This window comes from Pongo pygmaeus, chromosome 16 (assembly GCF_028885625.2).
Source record: "Pongo pygmaeus isolate AG05252 chromosome 16, NHGRI_mPonPyg2-v2.0_pri, whole genome shotgun sequence".
Classification (NCBI taxonomy): Eukaryota; Metazoa; Chordata; class Mammalia; order Primates; family Hominidae; genus Pongo; species Pongo pygmaeus.
The window spans coordinates 76697702-76719820 of NC_072389.2; the positions used below are offsets into that span (position 1 = coordinate 76697702).

A 22119-nucleotide genomic window follows, 5' to 3' on the forward strand; every position below is an offset into this window, starting at 1 on the left:
TTAGAAGGTGATTTTTATAGAACTTATGAGGGAGACTTCTGGATTATTTTAAGGGTTTTATAGGTTGATGGCCCTAGGTCAAGTGTCTGGTTTTAGTCTTCTGAAACGTAAAGTTTTTCTTTTCCTTGATACATACTTCAGTAAAGTATTATTACTTTAATGCCTGTCAGCTACTGCACTTAGAAACACAACCAAAAGGGTTGAGGAAATGAGAAAGAGAAAGGTGGCTGTTCTTAGGAGTAATTGAAAAAGATCCTGAATACAGAAAGGAAGAAAGGGGTTAAGAAAACGTGTTTTTATGTGTGAGAAAGAGAATGCCCCAAGTAGTGATATTTAAGGTACAATTGATCAGTGAAAACTGAAATTTCCCTCTGGGGTAAAGAAATATGTGATAATTATGTGGGGTCATGGAGTCAATCAGTGTCCCTGTGCCAGTGATCAGGAAATGGGGAGAAAGAGGATGGGGAGGAGGGAGTGGAGGAAGGAGAGGGAAGGAGAAGGAGGAGGAGCAGGAGGAGGAGGGGAAGAGGAGCAAAGGGAAGGGGAGGCCAGGCCTGGATCACAAGTATTAAACTTCATGGTATTAATAAGGCAGGCCAGAATTTGTGTAACTGACATCTAAACTACTACTTGGTTAATGCTTAATAAATATTTGTTGAAGAGTAAATGAATAAATTAATAACTACCTTTTATGTACAACAGATAAGGTTGAAATTTTCTCTTTCCTGACGAGGATAGTTAGCTAGTTAATTACAAAAGTAGGGTGAAGCATGGAAATCAAACAAATAACACACACACACCTTCGACAGTTTACTTTTAACTTAAAACACATGTACATCCATTCACCAGTTTTTTAATTTGGGGCCATGGGCCTTTCTTTGCTCATGAACCCCCTGATTGTCTTTCTTGCACAAACCACACCCGTAAGCATTATCTGAGGTTTCCATTTGGGTTTCTTTAAAGTGCAGTGAGAATTTAAAGACATTTGCAAAGCAGTCTGTGTACCAGAATGATTCTGGATTTTTATTATTTTTGCCCCTAATCATTTGCAGTTGTCTCATCCACACCTAATTTGCCAGTAGTTTTTTTTTTTTTTTTTTTAATCTTGGCTGCTTGCCTTTACTGAATCTTTCCAAAGCAATTAACTTCGTTTTTGTAGAAACAACTAACAAATGTTCTTTCTTCTTGTGCTTGCTTTCATGGGTTTGTGTACTATTTGAATACTTATGTCATTACAAAGCAATAGCAACTGGCATAAACAGGTGTGGAAACATGGTTGACACTATATGAACACAGCACATCTGGGGGGTGCAGAAGTGTGCAAGTGTCCCAGGGAAGAATCTGCTGCAGTCTTGTCTGTGGGAAGCCCGGGAGGAGCTATCTGAGAGGTAGGCATAGAGGCTAGGAGGAAATAAAATAGATTTTTGGAGGACTGCCCTGGCAAACCCCCATCTGTAAAATGACGGCAAAAGCATTCAGACAGTATTGATTTTTCTTTATGCCTGGCACAGCCCTGTACCTGGATCCTGTCCTCATCACTCACTCCTTGACTGTGGGATTTGCTAGAACATTCTGTACCCAAAAAGGCTCAGTGGAGTCAAGGTGTGATCACTGGGCTGCCAATTACCCATTTCTTATATCTCTAAGTGTATTTTTATGCCTTAGGTTAACATTGACCCCTCCTCTTCCTGCCAGGGATTAGAACCAGTAATTCCAATTTGTAGAAATCTGCTTTTTACCATTGTCTTCCTTTTCCCAGCTCTTTGGCTTTTCCAACAGGGAATTCTGGGATGCACTTAGAAAACATTTTCTTGATGAAAACTGTCACAGAGCAGCACTTTTTTTTTTTTATTTTTACTTTTTAGAGACAGGGTCTCTCTCTGTTGCCCAGGCTGGAGTGCGGTGGCACAGTCATAGCTCACTGCCACCTCAAATGCCTGGGCTCAAACGATCCTCCCACCTCAGCCTCCTGAGTAGCTGAGACTACAGGTGTGTGCCACCAGGCCCGGCTAACTTTAAAAAAAATTTTTTTTGTAGAGATGTGATCTCACCATCTTGCCCAGGCTGATCTTAAACCCCTGGACAGCAGCAAGTTCTTCAGTGACTGATATTTCCTCCCTCCTCTCTTTCTCCTTTTCTTCCTTCACTTTATTCTATCCTTCCATTCTTTTATTCAGTTGTTTATTAATCTTGAGGATGGGTCAAGATTATGCAGATTGTTTTGCTTGCTGCAAAGGTGTATCAGAAACTATTTCTTCAAGAAACCTGCCATTGAGGAGGGAAATTTACCGAAGGGTGTTGTGTCTTTAAAAGCTGTGCTGTGTATGGTAGCACAGTGGCTCACTGTAGTCCCAGCACTTTGGGAGGCCGAGGCAGGCAGTTCACTGGAGCCCAGCAGTTCAAGGCCAGGCTGGGCAACATGATGAAACCCTGTCTCTACAGAAACAAACAAACAAACAATTAACTGGGTGTGGTTGCATACACCTGTGGTCCCAGCTATTCAGGAGGCTGATATGGGAGGATCACTTGAGCCTGGGAGACAGAGGCTGTGGTGAGCTGTGATCTTGCCAGTGCACTCAGCCTGGTGATAGAGCAAGACTCTGTCTCAAAAAAAAAAAAAAAAAAAAAGAAAAGGAAAAAAAAGCTGTACTGTGATAGAACACCTCACATTGCCAGAGGTACTGGTCGAGAAAATACAAATGGCTGCAAGACCTGAGAACCTGGAAACAAGCGATAAAAACCAATTTGCAGTTAAAATATGTGTCCTTAAGTCCACGCTCTATAATGGAAATATTTCACTCTGCACGAGCCAGGCAGGCCTTTTCCCGGGGCCTGTTGGTCTTGGTTTGGCTGCAGCTTGGTTATCTGAATGTTTCCAAGACCAAGGCAGATCCAGAGGGAGCCCAGTTAAGAGGACACAGGGTCACTGACAGTACAGTAAACAACACCTGATAGCAGGAAGGAGACAGCTAAATGCCAGCCAGATTCAAAAAGCTCTAGGTGTCTGGAGATCTCAAGCCCAAGGCTGCTGTGCGCCGAAGACCGCCACCTTGGGCTGCACAAATTGGTTGATATTCACCTTGGTGCCTCTGAGCCATCAAGAAAGGTTTCTTAAGCTCAGATGAATTTGTGTAAGAAAACAGAGGAAATAAATAGAATGCATTTTTTTTTAAGTTTGGGATATATGTGGTCAGCTTCATTTATTTTGAAATTTAGAATATCCTCAGGTGGGACTGGATGAATGCAGCTTTATTGCATCCACCTAGTTTCTGATGATGCTTGCAAGCAGTGGCAGCAAATAAAGGGGCTGTGAAGCCACCAGGCTTCCCCACCTCATACAGAGTGGGGAAGAAAGTGGATGTAATCAGATGGCAAATGCTTGTTTTGTAAAAATGTGTTGTGTCCTAATGAGGCCCCGCAGCACAGTGGTTAAGAGTCCAGGCCAAGGGTCTGACCGCCAGTGTTAGAAATCAGGCTTTGCCACTTAGTAGGTACGTGTGGCTCTTTGGTAAATGACTTAGTCTCTCTTTGCCTCAAATTCCTCACCTGCAAAATGGGTATAATAAAAGTGTCTGATAGGATGGTTATGAAGTACTACTTGTGAGTGCTGAGATCAATGGTAGCCATCAGCTCTTTGTTGGCTAATGTCATTGGTAACCTATCCCCCTTCCTTGCTGCCTTTACTCTTTTTTTTTTTTTTTTTTTTTTTTGAGACGGAGTCTCGCTGTATCACCCAGGCTGGAGTGCAGTGGTGTGATCTCAGCTCACTGCAAGCTCCGCCTCCTGGGTTCGTGCCATTCTCTTGCCTCAGCCTCCTGAGTAGCTGGGACTACAGGCACTTAACTGTTGTCAGAAGAAGGCAGAGGGCTGAGCTGAGCATAGTGAAATGCATGCTTGGCAAACATTTTTGTTTTTTTGAGATGGAGTCTCGCTGTGTTGCCCAGGCTGGAGGGCAGTGGTGTGATCACAGCTCACTGCAAACTCCACCTCCCGGGTTCAAGCAATTCTCCTGCCTCAGCCTCACGAGTAGCTGGGATTACAGTCACACACCACCACGCCCAGCTAATTTTTGTATTTTTAGTAGAGACGGGGTTTCACTGTGTTCGAGACCAGGCTGGTCTCGAACTTGTGACCTCAAGTGATCCGCCTGCCTCGGCCTCCCAAAGTGCTGGGATTACAGACGTGAGCCACCGTGCCTGGCCAGCAAACATTTGTTATCTCCAGAGTGCACTAGGCAGGATTTCACTTCAATGCTAAGATTTTGGCTCTCTTTTGCTAAGGTCGATATAATTTTATTAGTGATCTGGTTGCTCCCAAAATATCTCTTGGGTTGTATTAACTGAGGAAGAAAGGAAGTAGTTTTGTTTTTTTTTTTCTTGTTTTCCTTGTTTTGTTACTTGATATGCCCAAGTGGTGTTGAGTTCATTGAGGTAATTCGAGGTACACAGGGGCTGTGACAGTATCCACCCTCACTGCAGCTGAGATGGTAGCGGGGGTGTAGAGTGGGATTGGCCAAGGCAAATACAGAAGCCCAGAGCTGCAGTTCCATGATGTAAATCTTTTGTACCAAATTTCATTGAGCATTATTTTCTACATGGGGAAATGAAATGATGGAGTGTTTAAAACCTAGAACAGCACTGGGTAGATGGCATAACTTTTTTTTTTTTTTTTTGGTTGGTGTGAAATGTTAGGTTATTTCGACTGCAAGGTGAATCGGAAAGTCTTGGTAGGAATGTAGCTTCCCCCCGCCACTTGGAAGGGAGTGTGTGATTTGTTTGCCAAAGGCCCTGGTAGCCTTCAATCTGTCAAAACGTTGCAAGCTGGGAGTGGTTTGCCAAAGCAAACTATCAAAGTGAAATAACACACGAGTTGCACACACAGAGACACATGCATGCTCTCTCACTCTCCAAACATGAATTTTGAATTGGGTCGGGAGGAACAAGGATTTGGGCTAGATTGTTGGTGTTTTGAAAAGATGTGGGCACAGCTACAGATATCAATTAGCTAAATATGCGCAAGCAGGGTGAGGTATCCTAAAACAGAGTGTGCTGAGCAGGGGTGGGAAACTTTCAGCCCTTGGCAGAGTTTCCTCCCGCCCCTGGGGTTATATATTGCTGTGCCTGCTGTTATTGTAGCCCAAAGAATAATTGCCCCTCTGGGGGAATTTATTCTATTCCATTCAGAGCAGAGACCATTTAATATCTCAGATTTTACTCCAGAATGAATTTTGTTGGGTACCCCTATGCATTTTAGCTTCAGTAGGGCCCAGTAAATGAAGAGAAGAAGCATTTGAACATCTAAATGTAATTTGTGTTGCACTTTTATAACAAGAGGCACCAGCAAACATTTTGCTGCCGTATCTGGTGATCTTCTAAGGATGGTTTTCTGGAGAGGGGTAACATAGAAATTCAAAAGCAGAACTGATTTTTATAAATCCCTCATAAAAGAAAATTTTAAAAGCTCCCGAAGTGGCTTGGGACATTTTCGAATATGTTAATTCACAGTATTTTCACTTAATCTTGAAATTTCAGGGGTCACCAAGATGGTGAAGCATCATTCTTTAATTCAGTGAATTAGGCTCCTACTATATAGCAGCCACTCTGCTAGGTGCTGGGGAATAAAGTAGTGACAAAACAAACTCCCCGATCTCATGGAGTTTACATTCCATTGGATAGAGAGAGAAATTTAAATAAAGACATAGTATGTGAGACAGTAAGTGCTATGGAGAAAAGGGCTGGGCTGGGAGAGGGACCACTGTTTTCTGTAGGGTCAAGGAAGCCCTGTGAAGACAAGATCCTTTGGGCAGAGACCTTAAGAAGTGAGGGAACGAGGAGAATTGACCAGGCAACCTGGAATGCAGTTCCTCGGAGTCAGAGGAAAACCTAGATGTGATCTCACTCCCTTTCCTGCCCCAAGTCCCCCGAATGCTGTGGAAGTGCAACCTCAGATCAGTGATTATCCAAAACTGCTCCTTACAAATTTGTGGCTACTGTGTGTGCCAAGAGCTTTGAGGCACTGAGGTGTAACATGTTTATGGAGCTGCTGCTGTTTTTTTTTGTTTGTTTTTTTTTTAACAAAACCACACCAGTCTGGTTTTCTTTTTAAATGAGTAAGCAGTGCCAGAATGTGTTACAAATGATTCACATTTGTAGGCCTGGGTTCATAATGTGCTTTCTTGCACATTAACTCATTTGAGGTAGGAGGACAGGTTATACAATTCCCATTTTACAGATGAGGAAACTGAGGCACAGAGAGACGGTGATTTGCCCAAGGTCATGCAACCATGAAGCATGGACTTGTGAGTTGTGATGCACACGTTCTTGGTTTAGAGGTCAAATCGGATCCAGCAGGGATACAGCTAGAAGATTACTGTCCTTTTGCCACCACTGTCTGGGAACCCGCTCTCTTTAATTCTCCTGCCCTATTGCTGGAAGACATCTTGGGCAATATTTCCAGTACATTATGTGCATAATGAACAGGCTCATTTTCAAGTATTAAAAAGTCCAAAGGAAGTTGTGTGTGATGGGAGTGAGAAGGGGAATCATTTTAGAAGTTATCCAGGACACCGGTAACATCACCATCTAGACCTGTACCATTAGCTTCCTGTGTCCTGAATAGCACAGATCTGTGTATCCGCACTGGACAGTACCAACAGAGAATGTTTCCATCATCATAGAAAACTCTATTGGACAGTGCTGCTCTAGATCCTCAGCAAGTTATAATTCAACTCTTTTATTCTTCTCCCCACTAATTTCATATTATTGTCCCGAATACACCCCTTGTTTGGAAGAATGTTGTTACAAATACAGTATATTAAAAGGAAAGTCTGGGCTGTGCACAGTGGCTCATGCCTGTAATCCCAGCACTTTGGGAGGCTGAGGCAGGCAGATCACCGGAGGTCAGGAGTTTGAGACCAGCCTGGCCAACATGGTGAAACCCCATCTCCACTAAAAATATAAAAATTAGCCAGGCATGGTGGTGCTGCCTGTAATTCCAGCTACTGGGGAGGCTGAGGCAGGAGAATCACTTGAGCCTGGGAAGCAGAGGTTACAGTGAGCCGAGATTGAACCACTGCACTCCAGCCTGGGAGACAGAACGAGACTCTGTCTCAAAAAAAAAAGAAAAAAAAAAAATCAACAAAAGGAAAGTTTAGTCAGATGTAAACATTTTGATCTCTCATCCAGTTAAAAGCTTCTTTTCTCCTCTAAGCTGGGTCTGTTGTAGCCTCAGACCCCTGTAGTAGGGAAGAGGCAGCTTGGTTGGTTCCTTCACACTCCTAGTTCCCTGCCCTGCCCGCTCACTGCCATTGTGAATTCCTCCAGGGTGAAACAGAGGAGAGGAGAGGTAACCGGCAAAGAGGTTCCCAGTGGGACTAGTGTTCTTTGTAATCTGGTGCTGCTGTCCTTGGTTGGCAGATGTCCAGGTTCCAGATTCTCCTCTCTCGGGGCACTTTGGAGAATTTCTCCCTCACTGGGCTCTCCTGCTGCACCATGCCCTTGTGCAGGCTGTGCAAATCTGGCTGACTCCTTAAGATCCACCTCTGCACCCCAGCTCCTGTACTCCATGGGTATAAGCCACAGGTTTACTTTCTAGGAGGGGGGTCACCTCATTCTGGTGAAAATCTTTGGTGGAGTCCTTTCCAGATAACCTAAGTTCCCTGTCTTTCCATGGTGCTAAAACATAGCATCTCCTGCCCCTCCGGGCTCTAAAAATACAGACTGTTCCCACTCTAGCCCTCTCTCCAGTCTTCCCTCCTGGATACTCCAGCTAGGGTTTGGCCTTTAGATGTTTTTCAGAGGAGAATCAGGCACCAATCCTTGTACCGCCAGATACCAGGGCATCCGGATCAAGCTCTGAACGTTGTCCCTCTTGCTTGGCTTGGGGGAGAACTACTTTTCCTTCCCCACAGGGGAGTGGAGGGGCTGTATGCAGCACTCCGACATCCAGCTTCAGGGAAATCCACACCTAGCAAACTCTATCCTCCAGCCTCCTTGTGCATACAGGTGGGAGGTGAGTGAGGGGATGGCGGGCACCCGCTTTGTAGTTCCCGAATAGACAGTGCAGCCCCTCTCTTTGGAATGTGTGCATACTTAGTACCCATGTTCTCAGCTCTGGATCCTCAGCTGCAACTGCATGACAACAGCAAGAAAGATGCCTGCAACACCATATTACAGAGACCATCTTCCCTGCTTCTCACCACATTGCAGTCTCTAGCCAGTCTGTCCATGTCTGTTCTGTGTGATCTCCTGGGTCACTTACATACAAAACGGGAGCTGGGGTGGAATTTTGGATTCTCAGAAATGGTGGAAGCTTTATCTAACTCCACAAGACTTAACCCCCGGCTTCAGGCAGGTTTTCCTCATCTCCACCCTGACTTGATGGTTTTTCTTGGTTTGGGGCAGTGTTTCACATCTCTCAGTTGTGTTGGAAGCCTCAAAAAGGTTGGGAACCACTATATTATTTAACTTAGGTTAAATACGATTTGACAAATGGTCAAAAGATGTAGCGGCCTCATTGCAGGGATGCTTAAAATAATGACATTGATGATTTGAAATCATGAGACTTTGGGCATTTGAATTAATTGACAATACTTGTCTCGCCGTTGGTCCGAGGTTTCATTTCCAATCACATTCAGGGGGACTTGGGGCAGGAGAGGGAGTGAAAGATCTAGGTTTTCCTCTGACTCAGAGGAGCTGCATTCCAGGTTTCCTGGTCAGCTCTACTCCTTCCCTCACCTTCTTAACTTACTAACCATGCCAGGTGTTTTACCTCTGTCATATTCAATGATCCTCACAGAAGGTGAGAATGTTTGAGGCATGGAAATGCTAACATGGAAATGTGACCCAAGATCACCCAGATGGGAATGATGGAGCTGCGATTCTAGCCTGGCTCCATGCCCTCTCCAGCACACCCTGCTGTCTCAGCCAGCTCCTATTTCCCCACCTCCTCTTTATTTGATGACATTCTCTAATCAGGGCTCTTGACAGTGAGGCTTAGCACAGCTAATCCCACCCATGGAGAACATATGTGACATCAAAAGGCTGGAAAGAGGCAGAGGAACGGTTCCCAGGAAAGCATGAGCTGTAAGGAGAGGAACTTCCCTGGCAGGCTCAAAGCCCACACTTTTCCCTGACCTTACCACCCGTGAAGGACCGCATGTGGGCTACACTAGCACTCCCTCTGCCAGGCACGGTGCGTCCTCTTACTCAGTTCTCCCCTAAACCTCTGAGCCAGTTTCTGTTGTTATCCCCATTTTTCAGGGGAGGAGACTGAGACTTAGAGAGGTTAAAGCTCTTACCTAGAACCCCTGCGGGTAAGCAGGAAGGCTGGGATGTGATCCCACATCTGCCCCGTGCCATGCCTTGCCACAGCACCATGCTGCCTCCCTCCTTTGGGGCCGACGCTTTGTGTCTTCACTGGGTCACATCCCAGGGCCTGGGTTGGGCTGTTCCCCGCCATCCACTGATGAGATGGTGATGCTGCCTTCCCTGGGTGCTGCTGCCTGGAACATACTCACCATCCTGCCTGTTGCTATTTTCCCTTTTCAGTGTCCTGAGTTTCCTCCTGCTGCTTGGATTCCAGTTCATCTGCCCAGAGCCCTCCACTCAACACAGGAAGGTAAGCCATGGCCATCCAGAGGTTTTCTTCTTTGCCCAAGGGGCTAGGGTCACTCTGGTCACTGTCCTGAACTTTGTTCTATTTGAAGGTGAGTCACCACTGATCCTGAAAAGAAGCACCATTTACAGAATATGGAGTGTACTATTCTGTTCTCGCATTGCTATAAAGAAATACCTGAAACTGGGAAATTTATAAAGAGGTTTTATTGGCCCACAGTTCTGCAGGCTGTACGGGAAGCATGATGCTGGCCATCTGCATGGCTTCTGTGGAGGCCTCAGGAAACTTACAATTATGGCAGAAGACAAAGGCGGAACAGCACTTCACATGGCTGGAGAAGAAGCAAGAGAGAGAACGGGGAGGTGCCATACACTTTTAAACAACCAGATCTCATGAGAACTCATTATTGCCATGACTGCACCAAGGGGGATAGTGTTAAACCATGAGGGACTATCCGTATGATCCAATCACCTTCCACCAGGCCTCGCCTCCAATATTGGAGATTACAATTCGACATGAGATTTGGGTGGGGACACAGATCCGAACCATATCATGGAGCTTAAAACGTGAAGCTGGTGCCTGCAGTCAGTCTCTGATCTGAGAGCAATGCCAGCTTTGCAACATGTGTTCGCTAGAATGGACAGTTGAGAGGTCAGTGAGAGCACTCTACAAAGGCATGAACAGGGCTTAAAGAACCCACTTGGGAATGGAGGAGGCCAGTATGGAGCTTTTACCCTCTCTTGAGGCACCTTCAAGGTCAAGGGCAGGGATAGAGCTGCAGTTGTAGCTATGGCTGTTGCTATGCAAGAGAACCCCTGATAGGGAGTCATGATCTTCAGTAGAGGGACACAGTCACTGCCAACTGATGGTCAGGCAGGGATGGAACTGGAAGATAAGAACCTGGCCTTCTCTTTCCTCTCACCCCTCATTTCCTGCTAGTGACTCCCTTTGGCCAAACCAACCAGAAGACAAGAAGGCTTTGATGCAGTCTCCAGAGGCCAGCCTCCCGGGCCACAGGACTGGGTGGAGAAGGGTAGACCGCATCTGAAGGAGCAAATGGACAGTATTGCATATGCTTCCTTCAGGCTTTGTGTGTTTTATAGTAAATGAACCATCCACCATTGCCTGAACAAGCCTAATGCTGCTCTGCAACTGAGCAGGTCCTTGACCAATGTTTCCTTAGAAACAATGCATGATAGGACTCTTAGAAAGTCCCTAGAAGCCCTTTCTGCTACCTAGGAGCTCCTCCTGTCTACCTGGAATCAAATTCAGACTCCTGAGAAGATATCAGTTATTTGTATCTAAGTGTGACCAAGTTGGTCGGCTCCTTTCCTGAGAGGGGGTTTTCTTTTTTTTTTTTTTGAGATGGAGTTTCGCTCTTGTCACCCAGGCTGGAGTGCAATGGCATGATCTCAGCCCACTGCAACCTCTGCCTCCTGGATTCAAGTGATTCTTCTGCCTCATCCTCCCAAGTAGCTGAGATTACAGGCCTGCGCCACCACACCCAGCTGATTTTTTTTCTATTATCAGTAGAGACAGGGTTTCACCATGTTGGCCAGGCTAGTCTCGAACTCCTGACCTCAATCAGGTGATCCACCCACCTCGGCCTCCCAAAGTGCTGGGATTATAGGCGTGAGCCACTGCACTGGCCTGAGGGAGGGTTTTCATAGGGGAAATTCAGGACAGAAGGGGGCCAAGAAAAAAGAGTATGTGCACATATTTGGCTAAATATGACCCTTCTTGGGAGAAGTTCTTTGCGTTTTTATCTGATTATAGTCTAATTTATTTTCTGTTTCAGCTCTGTTTTTTTGGGCCAGGTATAAACCTCTATTGTACTGTATCTCCCACTAGGATGTCAAGTCCATGAAAGTGGGAACTTACTGGTCTTGTTCATGGCCCTATTCCCAGCTCCTAAAATAGAGCCTGGCATGTTGTAGGTGCTCAATAAAATCCTTGTTGAATGACTGACTGAATGGAAAACGTGGCCAAGGTCTAAGCATCATTTCAATGGATTCACCTGGAAATTGGCACCCCCCTCCCCTGCTTAGTCTGCTGCATCATCTCTATTCATAATATCAGGACTCAGAAAGGACAACTGCCTACTTTTATTATGAAGTTATATTATTTATTAATGTTTAGAATTATCGGGGTTGTTAATCCTAAGAGCTGAATCAATTTACTGTGTTCCTCTTATTGTTGTTGCTCAAATAGGCTATCATAACTGAAAATACTTTATACATGATCCATTTACTTTGCTGTCTCCTGTAATTTTTCAAGTTAAGCTGAATGATATGTGAGTAACCTGAACAAAAGGTCCCCAAATAGGTATCACTCTCATCTTTCTTCAAGTGTTTGCTCTGAGAAATGGGGAAAAAAAGATTTATTAGTTATTTTATCATTAAAATTTTTTAATTGACACATAGTAATTGTACATATTCATGCATACAATTTGGTGTTTTAATACATATGTATTATATAATGATCAAATCAGGGTATTTAGCATTCTAGTCACCTCATGCATTTATCATTTTTTTTGTGGTGAGAACATTCAAAAGCCTCTCTTCTAGCTATTTTGTCACATATAACACCTTACTGTTAACCATCATCAACCTACTGGGTAATAGAACACCAGAACTTATTGCCCCTGTCTATGGTAACTTTGTACCCATTGACCAACCACTCCCCACTCTCGCCTCTTTTCTTGCCCCTCTTCTCCTCAGTCTCTGGTAACCTCTGTTCTCCTTTCTGCTTCTACGTCAACTCTTTTTTTTTTTTTTTTTTCCAGATTCCACATAGGAGTGAGATCTGTGGTATTTGTCTTTCTGTGTCCGGCTTATTTCACTTTAAACATAATCACCTCCAGGTCCATCCATGTTGTCACAAATGACAAGATTTCATTCTTTTTAATGGCCAAATAGTATTTTCACTGTGTATATATACACCACATTTTCTTTTCTGTTCATTTGTTGTTGGATACTTGGGCTGAATCCATACCTTGGTTATTGTGAATAGTGCTGCAATAAACACAGGGGCACAGATGTTTCTTGAACATTCTGATTTCATTTCCTTTGGATATATATGCAATTGTGGGATTGCTGGATCCTATGGTGTTTCTATTTTTAGTTTATTAAGGAGCCTCCTACTGTTGTTCATGGTGGCTGTACTAATTTACAGTCCTACCCACAGTACGTAAGTGTTCATTTTCTTCCACATCCTTACCAACACTTGTTTTATCTTTTTTTTTTTTTTTTTTTTTTTGAGATGGAGTCTCACACTGTCTCCCGGGCTGGAGTGCAGTGGTGCGATCTCAGCTCACTGCAACCTCCGCCTCCTGGGCTCAAGTGATTCTTCTGCCTCAGCCTCCTGAGTAGCTGGTATTATAGGCATGCGCCACCATATCTGGCTAATTTTCTATTTTCAGTAGAGACGGGGTTTCTCCATGTTGATCAGGCTAGTCTTGAACTCCCAACCTCAGGTGATCTGCCCACCTCGGCCTTCCAAAGTGTTGGGATTACAGGCGGGAGCCACCGCGCCTGGCCAACACTTGTTTTCTTTTGTCGTTTTGATAATAGCTGTTCTAACTGGAGGGAGGTGGTATCTCACTGTGGTTTGGTTTGCATTTCCCTGATGATTAGTGATGTTGAGCATTTCAAAATATATTTTTTGGCCATTTGTATGTTTTCTTTTGATAAATGTCTATTCAGATCATTTGCGTATTTAATCAGATTGTTGAGTTGGTTTTTTTTTTTTGATGTTGAGTTAAGTTCCTTATATATTCTGGATATTAGCCCCTTGTCAGATGTATAGTTGCAAATATTTTCTCCCATTCTGTATGTTGTCTTTTCAGTTTATTGTGGAAATTTACACCCCCTCACTTCACTGTTTCCATTGCTGTGCAGAAGCAAAGTTTGATGTCATTCCATTTGTTTATCTTTGCTTTTGTTTCCTGTGCTTTTGAGATCTTATTTCTAAAATCCTTGCCCAGCCCTGTGTGCTTTATTACACCGAATAAAACCTTATGTTTTATTTTAGTAGTTTCATAATTTTGGGTTTTATATTTGAATCTTTAATCCATTTTCAGTTGATTTTAGTAGGTAGGGGTCTAGTCTCTTCTTCTCAGTTGGATATCTAGTTTTCCCAGCATTATTTATTGAAGAGATTGTCTTTTCCTCAATATGTGTTCCTGGCATCTTTGTTGAAAATCAGATGATGTGTGAATTTATTTCTGGGCTCTCTATTCTGTTCCATTGGCCTATGTGTCTGTTTTATGCCAGTACCATGCTGCTGTGGTTACTATAGATGTGTAGTATATTTTGAAGTCAGGTTGTATGATGCTTCCAGTTTTGTTCTTTTTGCTCAGGATTACTGTGGCTATTTGGGGTCTTTTGTGGTTCCATATGAATTTTAGGATTATTTTTTCAATTTCTGTGAATAATGTCATTATTATTTTGATAAGAACTGCATTAAATCTGTAAATTGCTTTGGCTTGTATGGCCATTTTAACAACACTAATTCTTCCAATCTATGAACATGGGATATTATCCCATTGTTTTTAAAGTTTTCAATGTAGAGATCTTTCACTTCCTTACTTAAGTTTATTCCTAGGTATCTTATTTTTGTTTGTGTGTACTATTATAAATGTAATTATTTTCTTGATTTCTTTTTCAGATAGTTTGCAATTAGCATATAGAAATGCTACTGATTTTTGAATTTTGATTTTTTGTGTCTTCTGAGAAGAATTTGTTTATTAGTTCTAAGAGTTTTTTGGTAGAGTCTTTAGGGTTTTCTGTATATAAGATTGTGTCATTGCATACAGGGACAATATGATTTCCTTCTTTCCAATTTGGATGCCCTTTATTTTTTTCTCTTGCCTAATTGCTCTGGCTAGGAATTCCTATGTTGATTAGGGTGGTGAAAGTGGGCATCTTTACCTTGTTCCTGTTCTTAGAGGAAAAGGTGAAAGCTTTGCTCAGTATAATGTTAATATAATTTATACTATTCCGTATACATTATCCAGTATAATGTTAGCTGTGGCTTTGTCATATACGACCTTTATTATGTTATGGTACATACCTTCTATACTTAATTTGTTGACAGTTATTATCATGAAGGAATGTTGAATTTTGTCATTTGCTTTTTCTGCATCTTTTGAAATGATCATATGGTTTTTGTCTTTCTTTTTGTTCATGTGGTGTGTCACATGTACTGATTTACATATGTTGAATCATCCTTCTATCCCTGGGATGAATCCCACTTGATATTAGTAAATAATCTTTATAATATGCTATTGAATTCAGTTTGCTAGTGTCTTGCTGAGAATTTTTGCATCTGCGTTCATCAGGAATATTGGCCCATAGTTTTCTTTTTTTTGTTGTATCCTTGTCTGGTTTTGGAATCAGGATAATGCTAGTCTTGTATAATGAGTTTCGAAGTGTTTCCCCTTCTTCAATTTTCTGGAATAGTTTGAAGAGAATTGGTATTGTTTTTTCTTTAAATTGTTTGTAGAATACAGCAGTGAAGCCATCTGGTCCTGGGTTTTATTTTGATTAAAGACTTTTTATTACTGATTCAACTTCCTTATATGCTATTGATCTCTTCAGATTTCCTGTCTTTTCATAATTTAATCTTGGTAGGTTGTATATGTCCAGGAATTTATCCATTTATTCTGTGTTTTTAAATTTATTGGTGTATAGTTTTTCATAATAGTCTCTTTCTGTGTTATCAGTTGTCATGTCTCCTTTTTCATAACTGATTTTATTTATTTGAGTCTTTTCTCTTTTTTTTCTTAGTGTACCTAAGGTTTGTCAATTTTGTTCGCCTTTTCAAAACACAAACTCTTTATTTTGTTGATCTTTAAATTTTTTTTTAGTATCTTTTGTTCATTTCTGCTCTGAGCTTTATTATTTCCTTCCTTCTACCAATTTTGGGTTTAGTTTGTTCTTGAGGTTCATGGTTAAATTATTTATTAGAAATATTTCTTGTTTTTTGAGGTAGGAGTTACAGGAGGTAATGGAGAAAAGCACCAAAAAACCTATTAACCATTCTTGCTTGTCTCAAGGAATTTAAAATTTCTCTTTTAATTTCTTCATCGACCTACTGGTTATTTAGAAGCATCTTGTTTAATGTTCATGTATTTGTAAGGTTTTCAAAGTTTTTCTTGTTGATTTCTAGTTTTATACCATTGTGGTATGAAAAGATACATGTTACATTATCTTTTTAAATTTGTTAAGACTTGTTTTGTGGCCTGACATGTGATCTAACCTGGGGAATGTTCCATGTGCAATTGAGAAGAATGTGTATTCTGCATCTCTTGGATGGAATGTTCTGTAATTATCTGTTAGGTCCATTTGGTCTATGGTGCAGGGTAAGTCCAGCTTTTCTTTGTTGATTGTCTGTCTAGGTGATCTGTCTGTTGTTGAAAGTTGGGTGTTGAAGCCCCCTTCTAGTATTGTATTGCAGTCTATCTCTAATATTGATACAATAATATTTGCTTTATATATTTAGATGCTCCAGTGTTGGGTGCATACATCTTTATAATTATTATATCCTCTTATTGAAGTGACCCCTTTATCACTATATAATGACCTTCTTTTTACAGTTTTGGATTTAAAGTCTATTTCATCTCATGTAAGAATGGCTGCTCCTGCTTGCCTTTGGTTTCCGTTTGCATGGAATATGTTTTTCTACCTCTTCACTTTCAGTCTGTGTTTGTCTTTAATGGCGAGGTGAGTTTCTTTTAGGCACCATATAGTTGGATCTTGTTTTTTTTAAATCCATTCAGCCACTCTATTTTTTTAAATTAGAGCATTTAATCCGTTTACATTCAAGGTTGTTATTGACAGGTAAGGTTTTCTGCCATTTTGTTGTTTCCTGGTTATTTTGAAGATCCTTTGTTTCTTTCTTCCTCGCTTGTTTACATGTGTGGTTTAGTGGTTTTCTGTGGTGCTAAGCTTTGTTTCTTTTCTCATATTTATTTGTGTATCTGTTGTAATTTCTTTCTTTGTGGTTACCATGGGGGTAGCATAAATAGTCTTAGTTATAATAGACTATTTCAAGCTGAAAACAACTTAACTTTAGTTGCATTAAAGTACTTTACATTTTTCCTTCACCCCCAATTTGTGTTTTGGTTGCCTTAATTTACATCTGCATCTTTTGTATGTTCCTCAGCCACTAATTGTAGTTGTTTGTGTTTTTGACTTTTTTTGGCTTTAAACTTTCATACTAGAGAATTGAAAGATTTACATAACACCATTACAGCACTAGGGTATTCAGAGTATGACTATGGATTTACCCAGACTGGTTTTGTATTTTCACATGTTTTCATGATGGTAATTATTGTCTTTCTGTTTCCAGCTATAGCAATTCTATAAGGATTTCATGTAAGGCCAGTACAGTAGTGATGAATTCTCTCAGTTTTCGCTTGTCTGGGAAGGTCTTTATTTCTTCTTCATTTCTGAAAAACAGCTTTGCTGGAAATAGTATTCTTACTTGGTTGACAGCTTTTTCTTCTTTCAACACTTTGAATATATCATCTCATTCTCTCCTGGCCTGCAAGGTTTCTGCTAAAAAAAAAATCTGCTGGTAGTCTAACGGAGATACTCTTGTATGTAACTTGATGTTTTTCTCTTGAAGCTTTTAGAATTCTATGTCTTTGACTTTTGGCAGTTTGTTTATAATGTGCCTCAGAGAGGTTTTTTGGGGGTTGAATCTCACTGAAGACCTTTGACCTTCCCGAATATAGATGTCTATATCTCTCCCAAGACTTAGAAAGTATTGTTGTTGTCGTTAAATAGATTTCCTGTGCCTTTCTCCATTTCTTCTCCTTCTGAAGTCCTATAATGCAAATATTTGTTCCCTTAATGGTGCCCCATAAGTCCCATGTGCTTTCTTTGTTCTTTTTAATTCTTAGTTCTTTTTTCCTTTCTGACTGGGTTATTTCAAAAGGCTTGCCTTCAAGTTCAGAAATTCTTTCTTCTGCTTGATCTGGTCTGTTGTTGAAGCTCTTAATTGTATTTTTAAATTCATTCATTGAATTCATTAGCTCTAAGATTTATTTGGTTCTTTTTTATATATCTGTCTCTTTATTGAATTTCTAATTCAGCTCATGAATTGTTTTCCTGATTTCATTGACTTGTTTGTCTGTATTCTTTTATATCTTACTGAATTTCCTAAAAATCATTATTTTGAATTGCTTTTTGGGCATTTCATAAATATCCTTTTCTTTGGGATCAGTTAATGAAGACTTATTATGCTCCTTTAGGGGTATAGTATTTCCTTGCTTTTTCATGTTTCTTGTGTCCCTATGTTGATGTCTGTGCATCTAGTAAAACAGTCATTTTTGTAATTCTATGGATTAACTTTCATAGCAAGAGCCTTTTTCCTGTAAATGGATCCTGGGTTGTTGGTCGGGAATGTTATGTTGACTTTGGTTCTGGGTGGACTCAGTAACATGGTCTCTGTACAGATTTTTCAACTGTAATCCTCATCTGTGGTGTCTGCAATTTTCTCAATGGCCTAGGCTGCAGGAATTTGTGATGTAGTAGTGCAGGTTTGCTAGTGGTGAGGGTGCCAGGTTGGTTGTCAGGCTAAGCATGTGTGGGTTTATTTATTGTTTTGGTACCTTTTTGTATGTTTATTTATTGTTTTGGTACCTTTTTGTGTCAGGCAACTCTAGTTGGCCATCATGCTGACATCTCTCTATAAGTTACTCTAGAATGTTTAATTTAAAAACTGAGCAAAATATGTCACATCTTGGGATATGGCACCTCCTTGTCAAAGCATTATTAAGAACTTCGTAGTAGAAAGATAGATTAAACTTTTTCTCAGAATCATGTGGAGATTACTTTATATAGAGAACATAAATTTTAGAATAGTTTTTGAATATAATAAACATGTGTATTTATTATCTTGGCCACCAAGATCATTGCCATTCACTCAAAACAAGAAAGGATTCTCTGCTTTCCTTGGTGGTGAGTTTCTTTTTGATGTTTTATCAGAGCTTTGTGGAACTGTGGCTGTCATCCTGGTTATGTGCTCAAAAACTTGGCAGCAGAAGCAGTACTAGCAGTAGTAACATCCATTTATTCCTGCAAGATGTGAAATGAAGAAATGCTTATTAAAACAGGAGTCAACATGTTTTTAAATAAAGGGTTGTTGAGAATATTTTAGGCTTTCTGTGCTATAAAGTCTGTCACAATTCTTCAACTCTGCTTTTGTAGCATAAAGGCAGCCATAGACAATGTGTAAATGAATAAGCATGGCTGTGTTCCAATAAAACTTTATTTACAAAAACAGGTAGTGAGCTAGATTTGGCCCATGGGGCACAGTTTGCCAACTCTTGCTCTAAAGTCAGGATAGAAAGGCGTTAACTGCAAGTATACGTGTTTTGGAATTTGAAGTGGGAAATTTTCTGCTCCTGGGACATTACGAAACACAGGAGATTTTGGGAAAAAGTATTTTTTTCATCAAAGCATAAGACTTACCATTGTGATCAAATTGTTTTCATTACTTAGATAATCATAATTGAATTTTTGCTGACCCGCTGTTTTGTGGCAAAATCTACTCAAAATCTTTAGCAGAAAACTGGGGCATAAAGAATTAGAAAACCATTTATGGTAAATTCTTAAGGGACAACATTATTAATTTGTGTACACTGTAGTTTAGTATGTATATGAAAACTGCTACTAAAAGACATTGCTTTTTTTCTCAATACAATGGTGTGTCCAACTTTAGCATATGGAAGCATTTCTACAGTGTAAGTTATTCTGAGGAAAAGACATAATTTGTAAATGCTGTCAAGTAAACTATGCATTTCCAAATGCTGCTCGGGTGACTTGATACATCTCTGCAAAAACTGTACCACAACATTGCAGGAAAAGAGGACCCTGGTGCAGAGTTTAAGTAGCTCTTTCCAGATGTTTCTGCCCAGAAGTCATCCTCATGTTCCTGCAATATGAACAGTATCACAAAGAACTATTCAACTTCCATTCTTGGCAATTAATTAAAGATACTTGGCAAATGACTATATTTTTAAAACTTTCTGTGGCTTCATTTGTGGATAAAGTGAAACCAAGAGTAGGAAAAAACTTGAGCAAGACTTTAATAAAACAATAAGTTATTAGTAAGGGAAAATATGTCGATTGTAGAATGCTTTAAAATTAATGAACTGTTCTACTGTCTGCCCAGCAGACACTCCATGAACAAGTTTTTTTACAACTCATAATGTGTATGGTCAACATACTGTATGCAGGAAAGATTGTGAGACATTGTATTTTTTAGTTCCACATATGAAAAATCATACATACACTTTAATCACAACTGCTCAAACTTTTTTTTTGTTAACTTTTTAAATTAAAAATACTTATGTTTATTATAGAGAATTTAGAAACAATGAAAACTACAGGAACTAAAAACTCATTGTCACGGCCACCAGCCAAGGGGAACTGCTTTTTTAACCTGTTATTTATAGAAACTCTAAGAGAACAGACATACTGCAGAATGAAGTAAGGGTGAGGTAAAATATTTGTCTTGCTAACTGATAAGCAAGTCACGATGCAAACAGCAGAGGACCTCGTGATGGGTCACAGGCACTATTAATGCAGTAGGATGTGCAACCAGTGACTTCACATTGCCCCCTGACAATGTCTTGCAGTTGGATATTGAACAGAAAGCCTATAGAAGGGAAAAAAATTTTAGGCTACATAAAACTCAAATTATTGCTGCTATATTCAATAAGAAGAAAGGAAAAAACAGTAATGCTCCTAGAGGAAAACATATAAGAATAGCTTTGTAATTTGAGGTAGGCAAAGGTTTCTTAAACAAGACACAAAAATCAGTAACCATAAAAGAATTGTACTACATTCAAGTCGAGGATGTTTAAAAATTGAAACACATCATAAAAAGAGTGAAAAGATAAACCGTGGACAGGGTAAAGACATATACAACAATATATTTGGTAAAAGATTTTTATTCAGAATATATAAAGAACTCCTTCAGATCCTTAAGAAAAAGTTAAGCCAGTCAATTTAAATGGCTTAAACAGACAGTTCATATGAGAGGATATCCAAATGGCTGATAAGCATATGAAAAGATAGTCAATCAAAATCATTAGTCCTTAGGTTAACTACAAATTAAAATCTCAGTGTGACACTACCAGAATGGCTAAAATAAAAAACACTACCAGTGTTGGTGAGGATAGGGAGCAATTGGAACTTTCATACACTGCTGGTGGGAGTTTAAATGGTAAACCACTTTGAAAAACTGTCAGTGTATCTTAAAGCTAAACATTGCCCATGCTATGATCTGGCTACTGTATTCCTAGGTATTTACCCAAGATAAATATGGACATATATCCACCAAAACACATGGATAACAATATTCATAGTAGTTTGATTGACAATAAAGCTAAACTGGAAATAACCCAAAAGTTTATCAATAAGAGAATGGAGAAATACATTATAGTATGTTTATACAAGAGAACACCAAACAACAATAAGGAAAAAATAACTTGTTTCTAGCCAAGATGGAGCAGCAGGGATTGGATTTACCTTCTCACTTGAAACAACCAAAAATACCCAGATAACATATATGAAATAATGTTTTTCAAAACCTTGGACTTTAGACAACAAAAGATAGTTATCACTCAGAGATAGAAAATAAATGAATTGAGTCATAAAATGTCCCCAGCTTACTGCCTTGAGAGTTTCCTGGTCTTGGTGCAGGGAGGGGTATGCTAGGCAGAACCTGTTAGACATCTCGAGTTAAGGAGATAGACTTAAGAGTCCAGCAAGATGACCAGGCATGGTGGCTCAAGCCTGTAATCCCAGCACTTTGGAAGGCCAAGGCAGGCGGATCACCTGAGGTCACGAGTTCAAGACCAGACTGGCCAACATGGTGAAACCCCATCTCTACCAAAAGTACAAACGTTAGCCAGGCATGATGGTGAGTGCCTGTAATCCCAGCTACTCGGGAGGCTGAAGCAGGAGAATCTCTTGAACCCAGGAGGCGGAGGTTGCAGTGAGCTGAGATCTGACTGGGCAACAGAGTGAGACTTTGTCTTGGAAAAAAGAAAAAGAGTCCAGCAAGACCAAGTGATGATGGTCTGCAGGACAGAGTACCAGAGAGGAGAGGACTATAAGACAGAAGACTGTGGAGCTCTGCAGGAGATCCTCCATAAGGATGCAGCATACAGTTGATCAGCACACACATGTGAGGAAACAATCTGAGGTTGAGGAAAGAATCATCCAAGAGAATGAAAAAGAACAGTGCCCAACATTCATTCAGGACCAAGAACAGTGACTGTTCCCACTAGGCATACTTTAAAAACTCATAATCCAGGAGGCATTGAATGGAATACTAAGGAAGGTCTCACTTCAGTATTGGGGGAATAGTTAACCCTAGGCTGTGTCCTGCTCTGGATCTAACAAATTAAAACAGCAGTACTGAAATGATTAATCTGTTTCTAAATAACTGTATCATAAAGTATGGGAATATAAAAATATCCAG

At 40.6% G+C, this 22119-nt stretch overlaps 1 protein-coding gene across 2 annotated transcripts in view; it reads left to right on the plus strand.

The window, feature by feature from the left end:
- The window catches only part of THSD4 (thrombospondin type 1 domain containing 4), a 681844-nt gene that overhangs the window by 29298 nt on the left and 630427 nt on the right, over positions 1–22119 (plus strand). For both annotated transcript variants that reach the window (XM_054451459.2, XM_063652717.1), the window contains exon 3: positions 9549–9618. In XM_054451459.2, coding sequence (XP_054307434.1) covers positions 9549–9618 — 70 coding nt within the window. The remainder of the gene's footprint in view (positions 1–9548; positions 9619–22119) is intronic.